This window comes from Bufo gargarizans, chromosome 2, assembly GCF_014858855.1.
Source record: "Bufo gargarizans isolate SCDJY-AF-19 chromosome 2, ASM1485885v1, whole genome shotgun sequence".
Taxonomy (NCBI): Eukaryota; Metazoa; Chordata; class Amphibia; order Anura; family Bufonidae; genus Bufo; species Bufo gargarizans.
Window position 1 is genome coordinate 498,258,048 of NC_058081.1, and position 25,216 is coordinate 498,283,263.

General features: G+C 46.4%; 1 protein-coding gene across 3 annotated transcripts in view; it reads left to right on the plus strand.

The window, feature by feature from the left end:
* The window catches only part of NUP205 (nucleoporin 205), a 73,613-nt gene that overhangs the window by 31,939 nt on the left and 16,458 nt on the right, over window positions 1-25,216 (plus strand). For 2 of the 3 annotated variants that reach the window (XM_044281228.1, XM_044281231.1), the window contains exons 24-35: window positions 2,392-2,541; window positions 3,336-3,413; window positions 4,066-4,223; window positions 4,302-4,382; window positions 9,689-9,880; window positions 11,532-11,802; window positions 12,979-13,077; window positions 18,508-18,656; window positions 18,767-18,958; window positions 19,854-19,975; window positions 21,438-21,576; window positions 21,946-22,072. In XM_044281228.1, the coding sequence (XP_044137163.1) occupies window positions 2,392-2,541; window positions 3,336-3,413; window positions 4,066-4,223; window positions 4,302-4,382; window positions 9,689-9,880; window positions 11,532-11,802; window positions 12,979-13,077; window positions 18,508-18,656; window positions 18,767-18,958; window positions 19,854-19,975; window positions 21,438-21,576; window positions 21,946-22,072 (1,758 nt within the window). The remainder of the gene's footprint in view (window positions 1-2,391; window positions 2,542-3,335; window positions 3,414-4,065; window positions 4,224-4,301; window positions 4,383-9,688; window positions 9,881-11,531; window positions 11,803-12,978; window positions 13,078-18,507; window positions 18,657-18,766; window positions 18,959-19,853; window positions 19,976-21,437; window positions 21,577-21,945; window positions 22,073-25,216) is intronic. The other variant, XM_044281230.1, reaches the window with a different exon arrangement.

Sequence of the window (25,216 nt, forward strand, 5' to 3'; positions counted from 1 at the left end):
CAGATTGGGAGGCGGAGCTATGGAAACGGGAAAGCGACCACTGCTCTGCTGTTTCCGTAACTCCTGGGTTATGGAAACAGCGTACATTGCTGTGCCGTGTTATTTCCATAGTTAGTGTTCACTGCTATGGGAGCTAAAGGGGTTCCCTGAAAACTAAAAAACTTAAAGCGGCTCTTCAGATTCAGGGCTGAACCCGGATATAAGCTATTCTTTATTCTTTTACTACTTAAAGAGTGGAGCATTTCCTTGGTCTGTTTGTTTACTCCCTGTGACGTACTGGGCTTCACATCACTATGCGAGCCCTTGACATCACCCGCACAAATGGGTGGTCTGTAGCGCTGCCCTAGACTGTTTTGGAGGCGGGTACTAGGGATCGACCGATTATCGGATTTACCGATATTATCGGCCGATATTCAGGATTTTGAACGCTATCGGTATCGGCATCTATTTTGCCGATATTCCGATAGTGTATGGGAACACAGATCGCGCTGCTGACAGCGCTCTCCGTGTTCCCTCAGCAGCAGCACAGGGGGGAAGGAGCAGTGTCTCCTCCCCCCTGTGCTGCTGCTGCTGCCGCCAATGAAAGTACAGGGGACAGGAGGAGGGGAGGAGCTATGTCCACTGCTCCACCAATGAAGATTAATCTATCATTCATTCATATACAGGAGGCGGGAGCTGCAGGATCACATAGCCGGCTCCCGACCTCTATGAGCTGTAGCTGCGATCTGCGGTAGTTAACTCCTCAGGTGCCGGGGATCGCAGCTACAGCTCATAGAGGCCGGGAGCCGGCTATGTGATCCTGCAGCCAGCTCCCGCCTCCTGTATATTAATAAATTAGAGATTAAGCTTCATTGGTGGCGCTGTGCGCCCCCCCAAGCCCCCCAGTATCAGACATTGGTGGCGCAGTGCGCCCCCCCTCCCCCCCAGTATCAGACATTGGTGGCGCAGTGCGCCCCCCCTCCCCCCCAGTATTAAGCAGTGGTGCTCCCCCCCACCCCAGTCGCAGTGCGCCCCCCCACAGGATCCCCTCTCCCCTGCTCCTCCGATCGGAGCCCCAGCAGTGTAATGCTGGGGTTCCGATCGGTTACCATGGCAGCCAGGACGCTATTGAAGCCCTGGCTGCCATGATAAGCTCCATGCTGCTGTGTGCACAAAGCACAGAGCAGCAGGGACAGTGTGAGATCCTATTCACCCTGATAGATCTCTATCAGGGTGAATAGGACAAGGGTTCTAGTCCCTAAGGGGGCTAAAAGTTAGTTAAAAAAAAAAAGTTACAAAAAAAAATAATAAAAACACCAAAATATTAAATATAAATGAAAAAGAAAGATTTACAAAAAAAAATACACATTAACAATAAACATTAATTTTCAGCAGATTTGTGGGAATTTTTTTTTTTTTTTCAAAAATGAAAATTCCCAGAATATCGGTATAAATTATCGGCTATCGGCCTGAAAGTCCACAAATTATCGGTATCGGCCCTAAAAAATCAATATCGGTCGATCCCTAGCGGGTACTATGTAAAGTAGCATAGTACCCGCTGTAGCATAGTACCCACTTATACATACTGTTATTATACACAAGGATAAGGTACTGTAGAAGCTATTGCAAGATATGTACAAAGCAATATCTGTTTATATTCGATATGTACGGAGTAGTGTTGAGCGCACTTGTGTTTTAAGTTCAGCGTCTAAAGTTCAGGTTCGGGTTATCAAAGTATCCCGTTATGGATTCCGCTACCATGGACCATAACGGAATTTAGAATCCATAACGGGATACTTCGATAACCTGAACTCGAACTTTAGACGCCGAACTTAAAACACAAGTTCGCTCAACACTAGTAGGGAGTCTTCGGATAGGGCAGGGAGACAAGAGGCAGGCTGAGGATTCTGTCTTAGCATATTACTGGTATCTATAAATGAGTGAGTTGCTAAAGGGACACTTTATTTTCAAATAAAAGTTTACAAAATTGGAAAATATATCCGGCTAGGTTCACATATAATTCGAAATACCGATATTCTGTTATGGCATAGGAACAGAATACTGGAATTGCCTGATACAGCATATGCCAGACACTGCCAGCAACAGTTTTATCCAATTGACTATAATGGAATCCGTCAGGTTTCCCGGAATTGATGCATTCTGCTGGACCAACTATTGGCAGAACCTCCAATGCAGATGTTATCCTAGCCGTACAGAAACTCCCTCCACCTGAAACAAATAAAAATTACATTTAGAGTTACACTTTAAATAATATATAATACATTGAGTTCTTAGAGAACCGAGAGGTGATGGTCTTATTTATTAGATGAGACTGTACTGCACCCACGGCCTATAACAACAAAGTATGTATGTTATCACTGTGGAAAAACTTTTTTTTTTTTTTTTTTTTAGCACATGAAATCTCTTCCCTCAATCAGATGTCGTGGCTGATGAAGACTTTGTCCATTGAACTGCGTGTTACATCTCTTAACCGCCAGCGCTCCCATACACAAAGGCTGCTCAACCTCCTTCTAGATGATGTACCTGTCCGTCCATATATAGGTGAGGGGGCGATTTCAGCTCTGCAGCTTGCTGAAATGTTAATGCAGTTCTGGATTGAAGCTATAACTTAGAATCAGTACAGGATAAATCATTTATGTATACAATTACTTCACCAGCAAAATAGTGAGTGCAGCTCTGGGGTATAATACAGCATGTACAGGATCAGTACATGGTAATGTAGTTTATGTAATGTACACAGTGACTCCATCAGCAGAATAGGGAGTGCAACTTTGGAGTGTAAGGCCACATCCACACCAAACCTCGCCTACTTAGCTGGTACTGTTTTGCGTTTCAGATTTTCAGCAGAAATATCTGCGCATAATAGCCATGTGCATGTGGCCTAATGCAGGCTGTAATTCAGGATCAGCACAGGATATGTAATGTATGTACACGGTGTCTCCATCAACAGAATAGTGAGTGCAGCTCTGGAGTATAATACAGGCAGCAACAGGATTAGTACAGGATAAGTAATGTATGTACACAGTGACTCCCCCGGCATAACAGTGAGTACAGCTCTGAAGTAGAATACAGGATGTAACTGGATCAGTACAAGATAAGTAATGTAATGTATGTACACAGTGACTCCACCAGCAGAATAGTGAGTACAGCTCTGGAGTATAATACAGGATGTAACTCAGGATCAGTACAGGATAAGTAATGTATGTACACAGTGACTCCACCAGCAGAATAGTGAGTGCAATCCTGGAGTATAATGCAAGATGTAACTCCGGACCAGTACAAGATAAGTAATGTGTGTACAAATGGTTTCCCTAAACGTTCTCATTTGCACTCAGTAGCTGATGGTGAATCTGGTATGGAGGAGGACAACCGGAGCGTTTACACGTTTCTTCACTTTGACACATCCTCAAAAGGTAAAACATAAAAAGTGGTTCCCAGTTCTAATAGGTGGTTACATACTGAGAACCTGTTTTGGTTGTAATTCAGATTTTATTTGCCAGCATGGATATGAGCATTCCTAATGGGGTATTCCAGAGTAAAAAGAATTTAATTTAATTTGGGTTTAAAACAAAAAGAAATAAATCATTATGCACCTCACCTATCACAGCTCCGGCCCCGCTGCTCTCCATTCATGCTGCTAGGTTCAAAGAAGAAATGGCTCAGACTGCCTGCTCCACAACCACTGTGGCTAGTGATTAGCTGAGTGGGCAGCCCAAGCTGTCTCCCGGTGTTCCGGAGAAATCTGCTCATAAAACAGGGAGCCACAATAGATCTACAGTAGAAGTCCGTACAGCTTCATGTGAGCAGTTTTTTGCCATGACCTTTGTTTACAGCAGATCCATTGCAGGGGCTCTACACTGCCGTTCTCTGAATCACCCCTGTCCTCTAAAGGTGGCAGTTTGGATAATAGAAGTGTATTAGGGAGTTGTTGGTAATGCCGTTTCCTATAATACACATGCTCTCTTTTTTTTTTTTTTTGGTGTGTGGTTTTCGCTAGAAGAATCATCAAAATTTTAGTTTTCTAAGGCATATTTTGAATTTTAATGGCTTTTGTTTTCTTGGTAGTTCGCAGGAAAATTTTGAGCATCTTGGACTCCATAAATTTCACCCAGGAGATCCCTGAGCAGCTTCAGCTGGACTACTTTGACCGCATCCAAATAGAGCAAGTGATCACTAACTGCGAGCACAAAGACAGAAACGGTCAGACGGTCTGCAACGTGAAAGTGAGCAGGTCTTCTAGCTGAGGAGTTCATTCGGGTAGAACTTGTGACATGATCACTGAATGCTTTCTGTCTTAACAGCTCCTCCATCGAGTTCTGGTAGCAGAGGTCAATGCACTTCAGGGGATGGCTGCCATCGGACAGAGGCCTTTAATGTTTGAGGTAAATTTGCCCTGATTGTGGATTTTTTTTATGGTTTGCATCTTAAAGAAGTCTCCTTTTGACAATCACTGTGAAAATGTCTGTCTTAAAAGGCTTTTCCGAACTTCTCAGCAACGCTGGGTCCCTATGCATAGTGGAGATGCCGCGAACGGCAGTTTATTCAGCCCCAGTCCCTTTTAAGTAGCGGCTGACCGAACATTCGCAGTCGGCCGCGGGTAAACTTTAGGCCCCGGCTTCTCGGCCGCACAGGCCGTAGGCGGTTCCCCCCAGGGGGTGGGGCTTGGCTTCCTGCCACTGCAGTGGGCGTTTTTTTTCTCATTACCGCGCTTCTCTCACTGCAGCCGCGTCTCTAAGGAAGCACAGGGCCTGGGTAGCCTCAGTGTCACGGATGTAGTAGGGGAGAACACCACCAAAAGACAACAAGAAGAAAGGGGAAAGACACTAGCCCTCACTGCTAGGGAAGGAAAAGGGTCACCACCTATAAAACCCTGCTCCTGGCCCTAACTCCTATCCGTATGGGCACCTCTCGATGGTAGAGATGACCATACACAGGAACCGAGAAAACCCTGGTGACCCTCGGATGCCCTAGCGGAACACTTGACTTCTGAGGATGATGGATGAACAGGACTTCAACAAGAACCACACTCCAGCTCTTCCAAAACCAAATGAAGCTACCCAGAGCAAGGAGTGATGGGTAAAGTCAGACTAAATAGGGATAGGTAAAGGTCACATGATCCACACCTGAACAGGATGTGTGGACATACCAGCAACACACAAAGTGAAACCAAAAGAGGCTGTCAGATCGCTAATGTGCAGATAATCTTTCAGACCTTCTAAGACCTGTCACAGGTGTGACACTCGGTTGCTGGTAGGACGGACCCTTACACCCTCCCCAGCCCTGAGTCGGTCATTCAGCCCTAGTCAGCAATGTCTGATCCCACTAATGACCCCCGCCTGTCTATTGTTACACACTTTGCATGTACTGTATGCAGTCTAAAGTTCCCTTGCGGTGCTCTCAGTCTGGGCTAGCATTGCCCCCCCAGCCTAGGCAGCCCGTTGACCGCTCTGATTCTGTGGAACGCCGCTGGGCGCGTTCCCTATCACGGGCGGTGGAGGACCTCGCTAAAATATCCCAACCCACCCTATAGCAGTCGCTTGGTTGATAAGTCCCCATCAGAGCAGTCCTCACCTTCCTTGGGTGACTTTCTCAGGAGCAAGTCGTCACAGAAGCAGACCAGAGCAGGACGCCGTTACTCCTCTTCTGCCTCTGCTTCTCCATCCCCCCTTGAATCTCGCTCGGACATATCCTCCGTTCGTGGGGAAGCCCTGTCTGAAGGGGAGATTGGTGACTCACTATCTGACATAGATTTGGAACAATCTTCTAAGATGGATAGCCTAGTAACAGTAGTCCGGGATACTTTCCAGGTGCAAGACGACCCTCCCTCCACTAGCCAGAGGGTGTCTTTCCTTCGCTCCAGACAAAATCCGAAGGGGTTTCCCTTACATGAAGACTTTACCGTGGTCAATACCAAGGCCTGGGACCACCCAGATCGTCTCTTTGCTCCACCTAAGCGACTTGATTTACTATATCCCTTCCTGGTGGAGTCTGTGGCAAAATGGGCTTTCCCTCCCAAGGTGGCTCCTCGGGTGGCATGTCTGGCCAAAAATACCGCTATTCTGGTAGCCGACGGCTCCGCCCTCCAGGATCCAGTAGACAGTCACCGTCTTTATCCGACGAAGTCCCTGTTTGCCGCAAGTGGCTCTGCCTTGCTTCCTATCTTCACCTCCGCCTGGGTGGCAAAGGTGGTCTCGGAATGGGTGCTTAGTTTACATCGCGGTATGGCGTCGGACCTCCTTCTGGCAGAGCTCCAGTCTCAGGCTTTGCTGATTGCTCAGGCAGTAAAGTACCTCTGTGAAGCGTCTTTGGACGCAGGTACTTTGATAGCCTGCTCTTCAGCCCTCGCCATCACCGTGCAGCAGGAGCTCTGGCTCAAGGTATGGGCAGCAGATGCCTCTTACAAACGCTCCCTTTCAGGCTTGCCCTTTGGAGGGTCCCGCTTGTTTGGTACCCGGCTGGATGAGATAATCTCAGAGGCCACGGGCGGGAAGAGTACATCCCTTCCCCAAACTAAGTCCAAACGCGCCCCTCGTGCTAGGTCCTCGTTTGCACGGGGCGATTCCTTTTGCCACACCTGCAATACGCGGCCAGCATCAGGGGGGGCCTCCTGCCGCTATCGCACAGGAACAGAAGAAAAGGCCGTTCTTTAAGTCTCAGTCGGCCTGGCGGCCTAAATCTCAATCCTCCCATTCCTCGGCCACCAAACAGGCCTCACAGGTGGGGGGCGTCTTCTCTTTTATCAGGAGATTTGGCGGGCCCACATCTCAGACACATGGGCACTCGAGGTAGTTCCATCAGGTTACAAAATCGAATTTACCTCCCCTCCCCCGGAGCACTTCTTCCGGTTCTAAGTTCCCAAGGAAGCAGAGAGGGCCTCCGCCTTGTTCCAGGCAATTAATTCCCTGATAGCTCGAGGAGTGATCTCCCCGGTCCCTCGGATGGAACAGTTTACAGGGTTTTATTCGAACGTGTTTGTAGTTCCGAAAAAGGAGGGTTCTGTTCGGCCTATCTTAGACATCAAATTGGTGAACCATTTGCACAATTTCACTCCCTCCCGCTCCAACGGGCGATCTTGACTCAGTGGGACAAATCTCCACTGTCCCTGGACCATCACATGAGTCTGCCCACACAGGTCTAGCTCTCAGATGGTGGCTCCGAATCCCGACCTTGCAGTCGCGGAAGTCTTTTCTCCCGGTCTCGTGGACGATCATTACCACCGACGCAAGCCTTCAAGGCTGGGGAGGAGTCTTCCCTCCCAGGGCTTATGGTCTCAATTGGAGTCCAGATTGCCAATCAACATCTTGGAACTCTGGGCCATTCGGCTCTCCCTTCTCTATTGGGCCTCTCTCCTGAAGGGCCGGCCAGTACGGATTCAATCCGACAATGCCACGGCGGTGGCTTATATCAACCACCAGGGGGGTGCCCGCAGCCCTGCGTAGATGAGGGAGTTGGCAAAAATCCTGAGGTGGGCGGAGTTACATGTCCCAGCTCTTTCAGCTGTGTTCATTCTGGGAGTGGAGAACTGGGCAGCAGATTTTCTCATCCGGGCGACTCTGGACCCTGCACCTGGAGGTGTTCTAACAGATCTGTCTCCCGTGGGGTCGTCCGGTGGTGGACTTGATGGCGTCCAGGTTCAAACACAAACTTCCCACCTTCTTCTCTCGCACAAAAGATCCCAAGGCACGCGCCACAGGCGCTCTGGTAGCACCGTGGAAAGAGTTCTCCCTAGTGTATGTGTTCCCGCCTCTTCCTCTCCTGCCGCGTGTCCTGCGCAGGATCAAGACGGAGGGCGTTCAGGCGATCCTTATCAACCGGACTGGCCCCGCCGGGCGTGGTACTCCCGACGTCGTCGTCCTCCTAGCAGATGCACCATGTCCCCTTTCCTCTCAGGGCCGATCTGCTCTCTCAGGGACCTGCCTTCCATCATCATTTAGATTCGCTTCGTTTGACGGCGTGGCTGTTGAAACAGCGAGGTTTCACTGATGAGGTTATTCACACATGATCAGAGCCAGGAAGCCAGCCTCGTAATCTCTCTCCCCTACGCTTCTCTTTCCACGATTCTCTTCTTCCTTCAATCCGGTCTGGAATTGGGACTAGCCCTTGGCTCCTTAAAGGCTCAGGTGTCTGCGCTGTCTATTTTGCTTCAGCGCCCTCTGGCCTCAAAAGGCCCAGTTAAAACCTTCCTCCAAGGGGTGGCTCATATTATTCCTCCCTACTTCCTTGCCTTCCTGGGATCTGAACCTCGTTCTAGGTTCACTCCAATTGGCTCAGTTTGAACCGCTTTGGACGGTGTCCCTGCGTCTTCTTTCCTGGAAGGTGTCATTCCTGGTGGCTGTCACATCCATCAGGCGTGTCTCAGTCGGCAGCCCTTTCCGTAGGGAACCCTTTTTAGTCCTTCATCAGGATAAGGCGGTGCTCCGGCCCATACCTTCTTTTCAACCGAAGGTAGTCTCGGCCTTCCACGTTAACGAGGACATTGTCCTCCCTTCCTTTTGCCCAGCTCTCGCATCCTAGGCAGCATTCTCTTCACAAACTGGACGTAGTTCGTGCTCTGAGGATTTATCTGGCTGTCTCTAGCTCTTTCCGCCGCACGGATTCCTTATTCGTGCTTCCTGGCGGTCCTCGTAAGGGATGCACCGCTTCTAAGATGAAAATTGCCAGGTGGATACGTTTGGCAATCACGTAGGCATACCGTTCCCGGGGCAGGGCTCCGCCCCCTGGAATCGCGACCCTTTCATCCAGAGCGATTGGCGCTTCCATCATGCATCAGCTGTCCAGTTGTGTAAGGCAGCAACGTGATCTTCCTTTCACACGTTCACGAAATTCTACCAGGTGCACTCCCTGGCATCAGCAGATACTGCCCTAAGCCGTAAAGTCTTGCAAGCGGCGGTTTCCTGAACGTCTCCGAGGGCAGTTTTTCCATGGGTGAGTATTGTTTGTTCCCTCCCCGTGGACTGCTTTGGGACGTCCCACGGTCCTTTGTTCCCCAATGATATGAGCGAGATAAGGAGATTTTTGAGGACTAGCCTGTAAAATCTTTCTCGCTGAGTTTATTGGGGGACACAGCTCCCACCCATTCTTTTTTTCCATTGTTACTGCGCATGGCGGTGATTGGTTATTTGTTGGGTTTCAGTTTTAGTTCATACCTACTAATGTAGGTAATGTTCTGACTGCATTATCAGTTCTTTTCTGCTACTCCTACTGCTTGGGTACAAACTGATGGCTCCTCCCCTGCAAGCTATGCACTCACCAGTCAGGAGAGAGCATATCCGTTTCTAGCCTAGTTTCGCCTCCTAGTGGCAGCAAGCAGCTATACCCACGGTCCTGTGTCACCCAATGAACTCAGCGAGAAAGACATTTTACAGGTGAGTCCACAAAAATCTCCTTTTTTCAGTGACCTATTGCAAAATTTGTCACCGGTGGATGGCCATTGAGCTCAGCAGGCTCTTGATTTGCTGCTACCCCAGTTGGTTGTGGTGATCTCTGCATTCTTGGTGGAATTTCCTCACCCACTCAATATCTTTCAGATCTATGACCAATACGGTGTTAGAAAGAGCTGTAGATAAGCTGCAGTCATAGAAGACTTGCTACACCTGTAAGACTTCTAGATTCTTGTGTGTATGTACTTTATTACAATGTAATCATGTGATCGTTTTCTGTAAGATGGCCGTATCTGATATATCTTCAGGAAATCAACACTATCCTGCAGTATGCAGTAGAAAGAAACAAGATGTTCCAGTGTCTTCACGCCAAACGTCACGCGCTGGAGTCCTGGAGGCAGCTGGTGGAGATTATCCTGACCGCCTGTCCTCAAGATCTGATCCCGGCAGAGCAGAGGCAGTTGATCATTAGGGATCTACTTCAGGACTTGCATGACAAGGTAATGTACCCACCAGTATATACAGTATGATGCATATTTAGGCTTCTGTACTCTTCTTGTACGTATTTCTGTGATGCTGAATAGTGAATAAGCAGAGGTCCTCAGAACCAATGGGGCTGCTGGGCAGCTCCAAGTCATGCCATCTATATGATGCATTAGTTCAGGTCAGAAGGCAGATAAAATGTGGCTGCATTACAGTCTTCTGAAGGGGGCAGTTCTCATAACTGTCTAGTTTGATATTGAAACAAACCCTCTGCTGTAAACACTGCACTAAGGTTGTAGTGGTTGGATGCTACAGCTGTCACTTGGAGGTGAGGGTCTGGGATTCATCTCAATGCTGTGTACACTTCACAGTGAAGCTCCACCTCCCATGAAAAAAAATTCTAGTTTTCAAACCAGCACATGGATCTGAATACTTTTATAATTACATGTAATTAAAAATTTAGCTTAGCCACTGAGTTATTGAATAAAATGTATGTTTAGCCTATAGTTTTTTTTTCTCTGCTTACTGAGATGACCGCACATGCTCAGTTTAATCCTTCAACTGCCTCCTGAGCTGTGATAGGGAGAGCATGGACACAGACTCTTATCTGTAGCAGAAAAGACACTCCCTTGAGCTGTCAGTTTAATATTAAAGGGGTTCTGCACTTTGTTTAAACTGATCTATCCTCTGGATAGATCATCAGCATCTGATCGGCGGGGGTCCGACACCCGGGACCCCCGCCAATCAGCTGTTTGAGAAGGCAGCAGCGCCGCGGCCTTCTCACTGTTTACCGCCGGCCAAGTGACGTCACGACTAGTATCAACTTGCCTGGGCGGGGCTAAGCTCTGTTCACTTGATTGGAGCTTAGCCCCGCCCAGGCCAGTGATACTAGTCGTGACGTCACTGGGCCGGCGGTAAACAGTGAGAAGGCCGCGGCGCTGCTGGAGCACTGCTGCCTTCTCAAACAGCTGATCGGGTGTCGGACCCCCGCCGATCAGAAGCTGATGATCTATCCAGAGGATAGATCATCAGTTTAAACAAAGTGCAGAACCCCTTTAATCTAGCAGAGCAATGAATGTAGAGATCTCTGGACCTATTTTAGGTACAAGGCTGGTTCCAGCTTTGTTAGAAAGGTATTATCATGTACTATATGATGTCTTATTTACATTTTCTATATTAATCATGGGACAACCTCTTTAAGGATCAGAATCTTTCAAAATAAAACTTCATATTCTCACTACTCCTGTTAATAACTGAACCACAAAAGGTATGTTTGTACTGCTCTCCTCAGATCCTTCCTAGTGTTGTCAGCAGTTTAGCATTGTCAGAACTGCTGACAGATTCCATTTAAAATCCCAAGAAGATTATTTTTACCATGCTGAAAATGTATTGTGACTTCTGCCGTCTGTTACTGTCTTTTGATTCCTCGGTTGGATATTGAGTCAGTGCCTGCATTCATTAAAGTAATTAGCAGCTATTGACTACTAAATTGTGTCTTTTTCTTCCATTGGGCAACAAGCTATTTTTTTTTTTTTTCCTGTTTGACTTCTGTTAATCCCTCGCTCATCTGGATTGGTGTATTGAATTTTTAATGGCCATTCATTATGTGCATTGGGTTGTTCAATACCAGCCTGTGCACTGGTTCAATATCTCTTTCACTGTTTGCAGATTCTGGACGACGAGGCAACTAAGGACCTTATGCCGGTAGTGGCGGGGGCTGTGTTCACCCTCACCGTGCACCTGAGCCAATCGATACGCACTGAGCAGAAGCAGCCACTAAGCGCTCTGGGGGTCAAGCAGTCACAGTATGTGCTCTTGCTGGACGGCTCCTTCGCTGCACCTCCAGGAACGGACACCTTGTCTGCAGGATTTGCCTCCATTGGAGACTCCTCACTTCATATGATCCTTAGGAAACTGCTGGAATTTATTCTAAAGACAGGTCAGAGCTTAAACTCTGCCCAAATAGATTGGCTAGCTGTTTTGGCACAGCACTGCTTGTTTCTTGACTATTTGTTGCTCTTCAGTGAATCATCAGGGTCATACAGACACCTGCAGATGAAAAAGGTACAATAGTCTGCCATACGATGGCGCCATTGTTAACATTGGCATGAGTGGCAGTACATGCACTAGCTCCTCCTTTCACTTTGTCTCCGCCTCCAGAATTGGCCAATCACACAGGTGGCTGAGGCCAAAGTACAAGCCATCTTAGAAATTGTTTGTATCATTTATATCCATGGGTTTAAAGTTTGTTTTTCCCCAGTTTTAGGCAAATTAAATGTTTTCACTGAATAATTAAAAGTTCAGTTGTTTACGAATATACAATGTGTATTCTCAACATATTTAAGATATCTTCTTGCAGTCAGTGAGCAGAAACAGTCTTGTTTACATCCATTGACTGAAAACCTGATATTTCTCACACTGGAGGGTTTGTTACAGTTGGGTCCAGTCTAGACAATCATTAGTAAGCAGAACTGCCTGGACTTCAACGCCTTAGCTGCTGGGTCTGTAAGCCTCTATGTGAAAGTAAACATAAAGGGCCAGATTTATCATGACTCTGACAGCTCACTCCACTTTAACATATGGCTAAAGTCAGTTTTAGCCAAGTCCGATTTATGATCGGCCCTTTAAGACTGTAATAAATGTGGTTTGACGGTAGCAGTTTATCCGTCAGTAAGCAGCTTTACAAAAGTCACACGTTGCGACTTTTTTGTGACTTTTAAAATAGTCCCAATAGTAAATCTGTCTAGAGATTCATTTACATAAGAAAACACGCCCACTTTCAGAAAACTGGCAAGCATAGTGCAGAGCAGAAAAAAGTCGCAAATTTATGCGCAGTTTTAGCGTTTGGGACTTTTTTGGGGACTTTTTCACTCCATTATTCTGACCTGAGCTAATGATAAATCTGGCCCAAAGTATTTTAGGAATTGTTCTGCCGTGATTGAAGGGGCTGTCTCATGAGAGACAGCCTGTTCCAAGTGTTGCTGCCGGGCAATTAGCTGATTGTCCTGGGACTGGAAACCAGCACTAATTTTGGTGGGGGAAGCCCTAGCCAGATCCAGTGAAATGCTGCAGATTGGTGTGCGTCACTCTCTGATTTTCATTTCTTTCTGAGCAGGTGGAGGATTGCAGAGAGTACGAGCACATCTGTATGGCGCTTTGCTGTATTATTTGCAAATTGCCCAGAGGCCAGATGAACCGGACACACTTGAAGCAGGTAGGTGCAGATCGATAAGAGGGATGAGCAGTTATTTAAAAGTAAAATGTTTTCTAAATTATATAAAGTATTATCAAAAAGAAAGGTGTAAAAAATGTATTCAGCCCTGTAAAAAAAATATTGGTAGAACGACTTGGGAATCATCTCTACAGAGAGGTTGTATTTGATTAGGTGGGAGTCCTAACCTTTTCTCTGGGTAGGTAATCAGTATCTGATCTGTGGGGGTCCGACACCTGGGACCCCTGCTGATCAGCAATTTGAGAATGCACCGGCGCTTCTCTGAGCACAGCGGCCTTCTCCTTGCTCACCAAGCACAGTGCTGTACATTGTATAGAGGCTGTGCTTGGTATCATGCTCAGCTCCAGTCACGTCTATGGGGCTGAGCGCAATACCAAGCACAGCCTCTATACAAGTGGCGCTGTGCTTGGTGAGCAAGGAGAAGGCCGATGTGCTCACAGGAGCGCCGGTGACTTCTCAAACTGCTGATCGGCAGGGGTCCCAGGTGTCTGACCCCCACAGATCAGATAATGATGATCTATTCTGAGGATAGGTCATCAGTAGCCTTTAAAGTCAGGCACTGAGGTTGTCCCAGTCCTATATAATTCATAATTTGCATTATTCACAAAAAATAGTTAAAAAGCAAAAAAATATTATATTTAAAGTGATCTGGAATTCCTAGGTTAGTAGTAAGTTCTATGTGGGAGGACTGCTTATGTTTGGTTCAGAGGCCGAGGGTGGGGGGGTTATTATTAGGGGTGGATAATTGTTGGGAAAGAAGATTAGATTAATTTATTTCTTAATTTGGATGTACGGTAATTTAAATTATGCTGAAAATAAATAAAGAATATTTGATAAAAAAAATGTACTAAAATGGTTAGTGACTAAGGATTTTGCGTATTCTCCTAATACACTGTATAATAGCACTGTGGTGCACTGTTTTCTCGCACGTATCATTGGGGGACACAGAAGACCATGGGTATAGCTGCTGCCACTAGGAGGCGACACTAAGCAAAAAAACTGTGTTAGCTCCTCCCCTCAGCTATACCCCTCCTGCAGACACTGAGCTTGGTGTTTAGCTGGGCTGTTTGCAGTCTCCAAGCTGCCTGCGTTCCCACCCAAGAGACGGGAGTCTAGGGGGTCACCAAGCCCGCTGCTCATTCCCGTTCTCCAGAAGGCAAGGGATTCTTAAAGCCTCTGTTTCTCGCCCATATTCATTGGGGGACACAGGAACCGTGGGTATAGCTATGACCCCTAGGAGGCGTTGACACTAGTAAAAGCTGTTAGCTCCTCCCCTGGCAGCTATACCCCCTCCAGCCTGGAGAGAGAGCTTCAGTTTTTTTTCTAGTGTCAATAGGAGGCAAGGCCTCTCTGCTCTGCAGGGTAGCTCCTTTTATTTTATTTTTTACTTCTTTTCAGTTGGGAAACAGTGGTCGCCTTGTCTCCCTGTTCTCTCGGGGGAGCATGCCAGCGTTGGTCCGCCACGCTGCCTCCTCCCCCACAAGAAGACAAGGTGGACCAGGGCAGCCTCGCTCCCCTGCATCCTGCCAGCAGAAGGGTCCCCCATCTAAGTCCCTCTTCCAGCGTCCTGCCACTGCGGTGCCAGTAGCTTAAGGGGTGACCCTGCTGGAGAAGAGAAAGGGTGAAGATGGCGGCAAGAGAAGAGGATGAAGATGAGGTGAGTACACGGGACTAGGTAAGTATGTTTTACCCTCCTGGGTCGTTTGGTCTTCCCCCTCCCTCGTTGGTGGCAATAGTTTTCAGGGGTTAACAGGCACAGGGCTTCAGCGTAGCCCAGCACCCCTGAAGCCATTCCCTTTCACTCCCCTTCTGGCAGGTTCCAGTCGCTCATTGTTGTCCTCCAAGCCGGGACAGCGGCACATAGGGGGTTAATGCAGTGGAACCCCCTGGCAGGCGCTTCCAACAGTGGGAGGCTGAGCGCACCGCGGTGGACCGTAGCGCACGGTCAGACATGCAGATAGGGGAGCGAAGGGGGCTCCCGCTCCCCGACACATACCGCCATGATCCACCCCTTTCGGGAGCGGACGCCACGCTTTCGGCCATGCAGCGCAATGGTGTTCCGGCAGCGCAGTTTTTTGCCCGGCCCGCGGGGTGAGGCCGCCGTCTGTTGCACTGGGTAACTGCACTTCCGCCAGATACCATATGTCATGTTGCATTACCCCCTCCGCAGGCGGAGTAATTGCACTAATAGTGGTTATCATCTGTCCTTTTGGATTTCCCCCCTATAGGTGTATTAGTTGCACCACAATTGCATACTGTAGATCCTGTAGCATTACCCTCCTTCCATTGGAGGAGTAGTTGCACAACCTGTAGTGCTTACACTATCAGCGGTCCTGGTACATCTTGCCGGGTTCCCATCTTTCCATCAGCAGAGTGATTCCCTACATCTGGAAGCTGTCGATCCTATTGCATTTTCAGTCTTTCATAGGAGCCACTACTGTGTGCCTCCGTCCCAGGGGGAGTATTTGTGTTCATGGTTTTTACTGCATGCCCTTTCTCCATTTGGAGTATCGGCCCTGGTGTTTTGTGTGGTATCTGCGCACTATTCCTCCTTCTAGAACCTTCTTGCTAGTTGTAGCGGTGATTGTGCCTACATTTCCTTCTCACAGGTGGCACTGTGCTCATGTTCTGCCATCACCGGGTGCGATAGATCCTCTAGGCCTTATATGTTTGGTGTTCCTGAGGCGCTGGCTGACAGGTACTCTTATTCCCATTAGTGCTGTCATCTGCCCATGCCATGACATGCTGCAGCTGGTGGGTTTGCTCACTTCTCGTGGGTTTTAGTACGGTTTTCTGTGCATGGTGTAACCTGCCGATTTCTATGGCGCTGGCTTCGCGCCTACTTCTCTTCACATGTAATGCATTGCCTCTACCATGTACTACGGTGACAGCATCTGCGTTGCCTCCTTGTGGTTTTGGGTATGTACCTATTCAGTTTGCATATGTGAATTGTTTCCATGGCTCCCCTCCCCGGGTAGAGCGGTTGTGTACTATCCTTGTTGTCACCCCTAAATGCTGGTCCCCTACTGAGCAGCATCAGCCTCTTCTACTTCTCCCCTTCCGCAGGGCGAGTAGTTCCACTTTCTCCTTTTTCTGCCTGCTCGGCCAGTTTCCGTAGCCATTGAGTTCTCGTATTCCCCCTTTCTGCTGTAGAGTGCCTGCGAGGGTCATATTGGTTCTGTTACCAGTTTTTTCCTGGGACTTGTGGCGTTCGGTGTCCACACTCCATTCCTGGCGCAGAATTTATTTAACCCCATTCTTTTCTTCTTTAGGCGGGGTTGTTCCACATTGGCGGTCAACAGTGTCTGATGAGTTTACACAGCCTTCAATTTTTCATCCCTTTTGTTTTTTTTCTTCAGCTTCCGGTTAGGTCTACCAGTTCAGGCAGCCTTCCATGGTGTATCTGACGGCTTCTCTCCTATCTTGTTCTGGAATTTAAGAGGTCCTACTCTACCTACCTCTACTTATCCTATTGGTGTACCCCTTGCAGCAAACCCCTTGGCCGTAGGTCTGAAGCGGACACTTTTTTTCCTGCCAGGTTACTCCCCTCCTTTTTTGTGGTTTGGGTCAGTTTCACTGCCTTATTCCCATTGACTTTCTTCACTCCCTCAAGAACTTGTGGGCCATTTTCATGCCATCCAGGTTCTCTAGCCTTGCCTTGTTCGTCATGGTCCCATTGGAGTGAATTTCTCTTCTGGCAGCCTGTTACGGTTTTGGGGCCTTGCCTTCTGGCACCCCTTCTTCGTCCCCCGTGGGGGGCAACATTTCTTTCACATCTGCACTTCCTCTGTCCCTTGATATCCAGACGCCATTTTTAGTTGGTCTTCTTCCAATCAGTTTTCCGCTGAGCTTTTTTCTTCTCGCACCATGTTGTGTCTGTTGATGGCACTAGCAGGGTTTTTTCCTGGGGTTCTGATCCATGGATATCACTTCCTCAGAAGTCTTCTAAATCCAGGCTAGGTCTCTCTCTTGTATCTTCTGCAGTCTCCTAAGCCGTGACTTATATTCCCTGGACAGTTTTTCTTCTGCCCAGCCGGAGCCTGTGCGTGTTCAGCCGCTCTCTGGCTGGCCTTTCTGGGAATGATTCTTCCTGTCCCTTTTCAGGGTTCCGGATGTGTCCTCCCCCTCATTTCTGTGCGGGGCATTGTGACGGGCCTTGGATTCATTCTGTTCTTGTTCCCTCCCCATGGTACTGCTCTTTAACGTCCCATGGTCTTCTGTGTCCCCCCAATGATACGAGCGAGAAAATAGGATTTTTTGTGCTTACCTGTAAAATCCTTTTCTCGCTGAGTTCATTGGGGGACACAGCTCCCACCCCGTAAGTACATTGCTGGCGCTCATTGATTGGTCCCTCCAGTTCTTGATTCTGACTCCTCTACGCTTTCGTACTTTTTATTGTTTCCTGTTGGCTTCTCCTGGCTGCGCCTACTGCTTTTGTCCAAACCGATTAGCTCAGTGTCTGCAGGAGGGGTATAGTTGAGGGGAGGAGCTAACACTTTTCTTTTGCTTAGTGTCGCCTCCTAGTGGCAGCAGCTATACCCATGGTCTTTTGTGTCCCCCAATGAACTCAGCGAGAAAAGCATTTTTACAGGCAAGCACAAAACATCCTATGTTTTTTAAATAGGTCGTAGAGGATGAGAAACAGAACTGCCTCATTTTCCCTCCAGAAACGGCTCCACTCATACCCATGGGCAGTGTATGGTATTGCCGTTCAGCTCCATTTACCTGAACAGTGATGAGCTGCAATATCGGACACAACCCATGGCTTGTAAACCATTTTTGCTAATCCCGGACAGCCCCTCCAATATAGAGCACTGTTCTGCAGAGCTCATACTCTTTCGTGGCACTCATGCCTGTTGTCTCCACAAGGGGGAGCCACTTTGAAGCATCTCCTTTGTAGGTCAGCAGTATCTTTATACAACGGACTACAGTTGCTGGCAGCAGGTGACATATTTTACAAAGTGGTTACAAGTTTGTGTATCAACTCCTTTAGAACCACAAAAAAGGTTGAGATGTCTCCTTTGGCCATTCTGGAACTGATACCCTTTTTATTTCTGCAACGTATGGTTTTTTTTTTTTGTTTTTTTTTCTGCTGGACAATTTGCTGTTGCTTTATGTACCATTTTGTGGTATATGTGCTATTTTGGGGCATTTTATTTTTATTTATTTCATTTTGGAGGAACAAACCAAGCAATAAAGGGGTCTCCTTGGTAAAAGTGTCACGATAAGGGTGACAGTGCAGCTGTAGCTGTGTATTAGAGCTGCCATTCCTCTGGTGATTGCATGGGCACAGTGGGACTGCTGTGCAATCGTCCTAACATACTATCACATCAAGATGCATGAAGGGATAACGATAAAGCAGGTAAGATCATGTATACTGCAGCCTTTCTGATTGTTACTTTGCATCTTCAGCCAATAAGACCATGTGGGAGAGACTGACTGCCCCAGAAGATGTATTCAGTAAACTCCAGAGGGACAATCTCAACATCTTTGAGAGCTACGGGGCGGCCCTAATGGAGGTCATCTGTAGAGATTCCTGCGATGGGCGTGAAATAGGCCGAGTAAGTAGAGTTTGACTCGCAGAGAATGTTGGCTAATTTGCACCAAATTGCAGCCGTATTTTTGTTTTCATTAAATTTTAAAAAAAATCTTTTCTTTTTTTTTTCTTCAGATGTTGGCACTAGCCTTATTGGACAGGATAGTCTGTGTGGACAAGCAACAGCAGTGGCTGGTGTACCTCTGTAACAGCGGATACCTCCAGGCTCTGGTGGACAGTCTTGCACAGGATGATGTCATCTTACAGAACCTGCTCAATCCTCAGCCTCCATTACTGAAGGCTCTGTACATCTACGAATCGAAAATGGTACGAGTTCAGTAGGTTTATTGTCTATTAAGACAAAGACTGAGGCCAGTTTCAGATGACCATTTGTGGTCCGGAAAAGACAGTCCATGTGACGGTCACACTTTCTGGACAGTCTCAACTTGTCTCTGCTGAAGTCACGGCATCAAAGTGATTTATAATGCTGTGAGTTTCAGTCTGATCATTGGGTGACTGTACACATGATGCTGAGGGTACAATTAGTAGAACCATGGTCGAAAAGTAACTCACAGAATAGGTCATCAGTATCTGATTGGTGGAGGTCTGACACCCAGGAAGCTCGCCGATCAGCTGTTTGAGAAGTACAGTGCCGTACATTGTGTACCAGCTGTGCTTGGTATCACAGGTCAGCCCCATTCATCTCTATGGGGCTGATCTTCTCCTAGGCCATGTGACACATGAACGTGTCGTCACTGACCTAGGAAGAGCTCTGAGAAGGTCGCGGCGCTCACAGACACTAATTGGCTTCAGTGGTGACGTACCATATGCCTGCATATTACAGTGTCGGTGATGTGCAGGGGTGTGGCATCTGACTGCTGCAGCCAATCACTGTCCTCCGCTGTAGAACACATGTCATGTCCCAGCAGTGGGAGAACTGGGATGTGCAGCAGAGAACAGCGCTTAGGAGAGCATCGGGGCATGAACTGCTCCGATGCTCAAGTCAGGGGGGCTGCCTGCGTGAAAATGGGGATATGTCCGGGTTCCGCTCTGAGCCGGACAACCCCTTTAAGTACCAAACTTGGCTGCATTCCTAAGAGGTTAATCTTCAATGCTCTCCATGTTTAGTCTCTCTGCACACAAACTCTTTTTTACAAGCACATTTTATATTTGGTCTATTCATTTTTCTTACATATTGGTAATAATAATTGTCTTTCTGCAGGCGTTCCTAACCCGTGTTGCGAAAGGCCAGCAAGGCGCCCTGGAACTGTTGCGGTCAGGGGTTATCATCAGACTGGCTCAGTGCCAAGTATATGGCATGCGTCCGGATACAGATCAACATGGGTAATGGCAGAGAATACTATTTTTGTAGTAACGCTCAGGGAGAAAAAATGGGTGATGTCTATTGTGTTAGTTACAGAACTAAAATCTGGAGAATATCTCAAGGGATGCAGTGATATCCGAAAGGTGATCATTTACAATTTCATTTGCATCTGACACCAGTAGAGTAAAGGTGGGTTTAGAGGCTCTGATGTACAGTGTTTATCTCCGACAGTCAGCTGCCCGTTCAGTGAAGGAGACCGCTGCATTTAGGCTGCAGCCTCGGCCTATTTTGTCACGTCCAGTCTTTATGGCGCTCAGTCCCATTAAAGTGAATGGGATTGAGCTTTAATAACAAGGACAGCTGCTATACTATGTATTCTCTGCTATAATGTTTTAAAGGAAAATGTGAAAAACACTAATTTCAATTTTTTTTTAATTTTTTTTTTACATGTCGGTAAGAATTGCGCAATACCGAACATGTACCGTGGTCCCTCAAGTTACAATATTTAATTGGTTCCAAGGCGACCATTAAGTTGAAACCATTGTAGCTTGTGTGGAAAATTTGTAATTGGTTCCAAAACCCCAAAAGTACCGCACTGTACTGTAAAGAGGCGCTATTAGACAACCAATACAGGTGTTTTACCAAAGAAATGGCCATACTGACTGGTTGGATCTGAGGCATTGTATGGATCTGTTTCAACTTTCGATGGCTTAAGTTAAGTTAATAAGTTGAAAATATTGTATTCTGAGGCCATTGTATTTTGAGGGATCACTATATATTCTTTACGTTCACAATTTTTACATTATAATACAAGGGAATTTTTATTAAAATTAGTTTATTTATCATTTTTTGAAATACATTTTTTTCCTTTTTTTTTGTACCACTCTGGAACATGATTGTGTGGTCTTCTTGCCTCATACACTACAATACTCCTGCATTTCAGTGTAATATTGTTTGATGGTGTTTTTAGTGAAAGGCAATCTTTTAGGCTATAGACAGGGAATAATAGGCAAGTACACAAGTCAGATGTACACAAGTCAGAACTGGCACTGGATGCGCCGAAGTTATGAATAGACCTGCGCCTCTTCATAACTTCGGCAGATCCTCCACAAGCTATGGGCCTTTAGTAAGACCGGCGTCTAAAACGCCAGTCTTAATAAATGTGCCCCCCATTTTTTTTTTTTTTACAGCGGGATGTTGGCGGTTGGTTACAGCTGGCTCCTGCATGGTGTTTCATGAAAATTGTGATGTGCCATTGTATTGTGAAGTGGCAAGGGTTAATAACTTGATGATAAAACCGTATGCGGTAAGTTTCTAAACTACCCCTAGAGGCAGCTGCTGACTGCCCAGTTTTAACATTTTATTCCATTCCTCTGATACCTGCTCATGACTTGGCTCTGGCACTGGATATAAACTGCACAGTTAATCTAATGATGATGTTTATTATATGCAAGTTAATCTTGTACTTTCTTGTGTATTTAGAGTGTACGGAATGAGAGATACCCCTGTCTTCATCCCAGCACCGTTAGAAAGGTACAGGCAGATTCTGTTACCTGCACTGCAGCTATGCCAAGTGATTCTGACCTCCAGCACAGCACAACATCTACAGGCGGCAGGACAGGTATGTGTCAGGACGAGAGCCGCGGCCATGTATGCTGCAAGAAAGACATAAAAGTCCGATATTAACAAGTTTGTCCAGTGTAGACATTTATGACATATCCGCAGAATGGTATTTTGAGGTGGGGGTGGGTGGGGGGCTCCTACCTATTGAAAACTCTGACTACTGTTCACAAAGATGAGATGGCCAAAGCCAGCAACATCTAGGCAGAGAGTGAATAGGATAGGTGGCTGGAATCAGGGGACCCTAATTTTGCTGATAGGTGGGGAGGGGTTCTGTTGCTTTTCGCATATTTTTTATTAACTCTGCATATGCCAGAAATTGTAATATAGAGAAAAGCGTTTCTTTCTAACTGCTCCTCTTTTCTGATAGGTGTTACAGTTCCTAATAGCTCATTCAGATACAATCCACGCCATTCTCCGAAGCAAAGAGGGCAGCCTTGGTTCTTTGCAGGAGCTGGCACTTCTTACCGGCATTATCAGTAAAGCTGCACTTCCAGGTAGGTGGTCATTTCCTCTTGGGAATTAATATGTGCAGTGTCTAGTGCAATCTCCTATATCCTCCTCCTTTTTCATTTGATTCCTGTAAATATCCAGGGCCAGTAATCTTTTGTGGATATGTGGATCTAAACTATTCATAATCCTGTTGTCCCCTGTTGAAATGTTAACCCTTTGGAAGCATCTGCCATACATTGTTAGTGTCAAGCACCGTAAACGTGCAGCGCAGGGAAAACCAACCCTGTTATGACTATGTAGACAGAACAATTTAAAGAGCATCTGTCACCATGATCAACCCGTTTAAACCAGTCACACTGCCTGTTAGGTTTGATCATGGTGTATAAATTGAGCACTATGTTGCTGCAAATGGATGTGCCATTGCAGTATACTTATTTATTTTTATACAATTAGGTATTCAGAGCAACGAGGGGCTAGCCTGGTCCCTTGGCCACAGCTTCACCTACTCCTCTCCCCCATCGCAACTCGCCACTCTCCTATATGGCACAAGCACTGAGGCTGTCCTCTGTGCTTGCACAGTTCAGATCTCAGCTGGGAGAGCCTCCTGAGATCAGTCCCATATGCTCCTATGAAGTCTCTCCAGTTCAACTGCTACATTTCGAAGAGGAGTAGGTGAAACGGTGCTCTGAGGGGATAGACCAGCCCCTTGGTGCTCTGATAACCTTATTTGCAAAACACACTAATAATTATGCTGCAACATCAGATCTCTTTGCAGTAATATAGGGATTATTTTATCCTCTAAGATCATCCCTACTAAGCAGTATGGCCCTAGACTTTACAGGGAAATTTCCGGGGGGCTGTCTGAGCCCTCATCACGGCTGCCAGCCAGGTAAGTAATGATCTGATGCTTCCACAGTCGAGTAGTTATGCACCTGGCTGGTGACCACAGGTACCTTCTTAAATCCTAAATTTAACTGTGCTTCCATCCCGAGGCAATTGGAGCTAGCACTGGCCACCACAAATGGACAGCTTCTGAGGAGGTATTTCTTGTGAATGGCATTGGGGGACACAGCACCATGGGTATATGCCCAGCTGCCGCTAGGAGGCTCACACTAGAAAGGAAAAGTGTTGGCTCCACCCAGATGGGCTATACCCTCTTCACAGATACTAGCCTCTCTCAACGGTCAGGTCTCGGCCTTGTCTGTTCTTTTCCAAACGCTTTTGGCTTCTCTTTCCCAAGTGAAAAGCTTCCTTCAGGGGGTGGCTCATCGCGCCCCTCCCTTCCGTTCTCCGGTGGAACCATGGGATTTGAATCTGGTCTTAGATGCCCTTCAGTTCTTTCTCTTTGAGCCATTGAAGGAGATCTCCCTTTCTTACGTCTCTTTTAACCACTTCACATCCGGGCCATTTCCCCCTTCCTGACAGACTAATTTTGCAAATCTGACATGTGTCACATTATGTGGTAATAACTTTGGAATGCTTTTACTTATCCAAGCCATTCTGAGGTTGTTTTCTCGTGACACGTTGTACTTGATGACAGTGGTAAATTTGAGTCTATATATTTTACCTTTATTTATAAAATAATCCCAAATTTACCAAAAATTATGAAAAACCCGCAATTTTCTAAATTTCTATTTCTCTGCTTTTAAAACAGAAAGTTATACCTCATAAAATATTTATTACTTAACATTCCCCATATATCTACTTTTATGTTGGCATCATTTTGGAAATGTCATTTTATTTTTTTTAGGACATTAGAAGGCTTAGAAATGTTGAAGCAATTCTTAAAATTTTTGAGAATTTCCAAAACCCACTTTTTAAGGACCAGTTCAGGTCTGAAGTCACTTTGTGGGGCCCATTGTAGAAACTACACCCCTCAACGTACTCTAAACTGATTTTACAAACTTTGTTAACCTTTTAGGTGTTCCACAAGAATTAAAGGAAATTGGAGATTACATTTCTAAATTTCACTTTTTTGGGAAGATTTTCCATTTTAATCCACTTTTTTTCTTTGACATATCGAGAGTTATCAACGAAACAAAACTCAATATTTATTACCCTGATTCTGCGGTTTACAGAAACGCCCCACATGTGGTCGTAAACTGATGTAAGGGTACATGGCAGGGCGCAGAAGAAAAGGAGCACCGTATGGTTTTTGGAAGGCAGATTTACCTGAACTGGTTTTTAGATATGCCATGTCCCATTTTAAGCCCCCCTGATGCACCCTTACAGTAGACACTCTAAAAAAAAATTATCCCATTTTGGAAACTAGGGGATAAGGGGACAGTTTTATTGGTACTATTTTGGGGTACACATAATTTTTAATTGCTCTATATTACATTTTTTGTGAGGCAAGCTAACCACTGGCACTGTTTTTATTTTTTACAACATTCATCTGACAGGGTTAGATCATGTGCTATTTTTATAGACCAAGTAGTTACGGACGCAATGATATCAAACATGTCTACTTTGTTTGTTTGTTTCAGTTTAACATAATGAAGCATTTTTGAAAAAAAAATTATTGTGTCTCCATTTACTGAATGCCATATTATTATTTTTTTTTCTGCCGATCATCTGGTGCAGGGGCTCATATTTTTGCAGGAAGGGTTGACTTTTTTATTGGTACCATTTTTGGGTACATATGATTTTTTTTTTGAACATTCATTATTTCACTATGTTTTAGCACAGTTTTTATTTTATTTTTTTACAGCATTCACCTGAGGGGTTAGGTCATGTGACATATTTTTATAGAGCAGATCATTACGGACGTGGCAATACCTAATATGTATACTTTTACTTATTTATTTAAAGGGCTTCTGCCGATCAGCTGTTTGAGAAGGCAGCGGCGCTCTCACTGTTTACCGCTGGCCCAGTGACGTTACGACTAGTATCAACTGGCCTGGGCGGGGTTAAGCTCCATTCAAGTGAACAGAGCTTAGACGCCCAGGCCAGTTGATACTAGTCGTAACGTCACTGGGCCAGCTGTTTTACACAATAATAGCATTTTTGAAACACAAAAAATTATGTTTTAGTGTTTCCGTAGTCTGAGAGCCTGGAACAGGCACTTTACACTCCCGCGATCCGATTGGTTAGTCTGCACAGACTAACCCATCGGATCGATTGCCGGCAAGGGACCACTCTGATCGGTCCCTTGCCGGCATTACTGAACTAAAGAGCTGCCATGACGT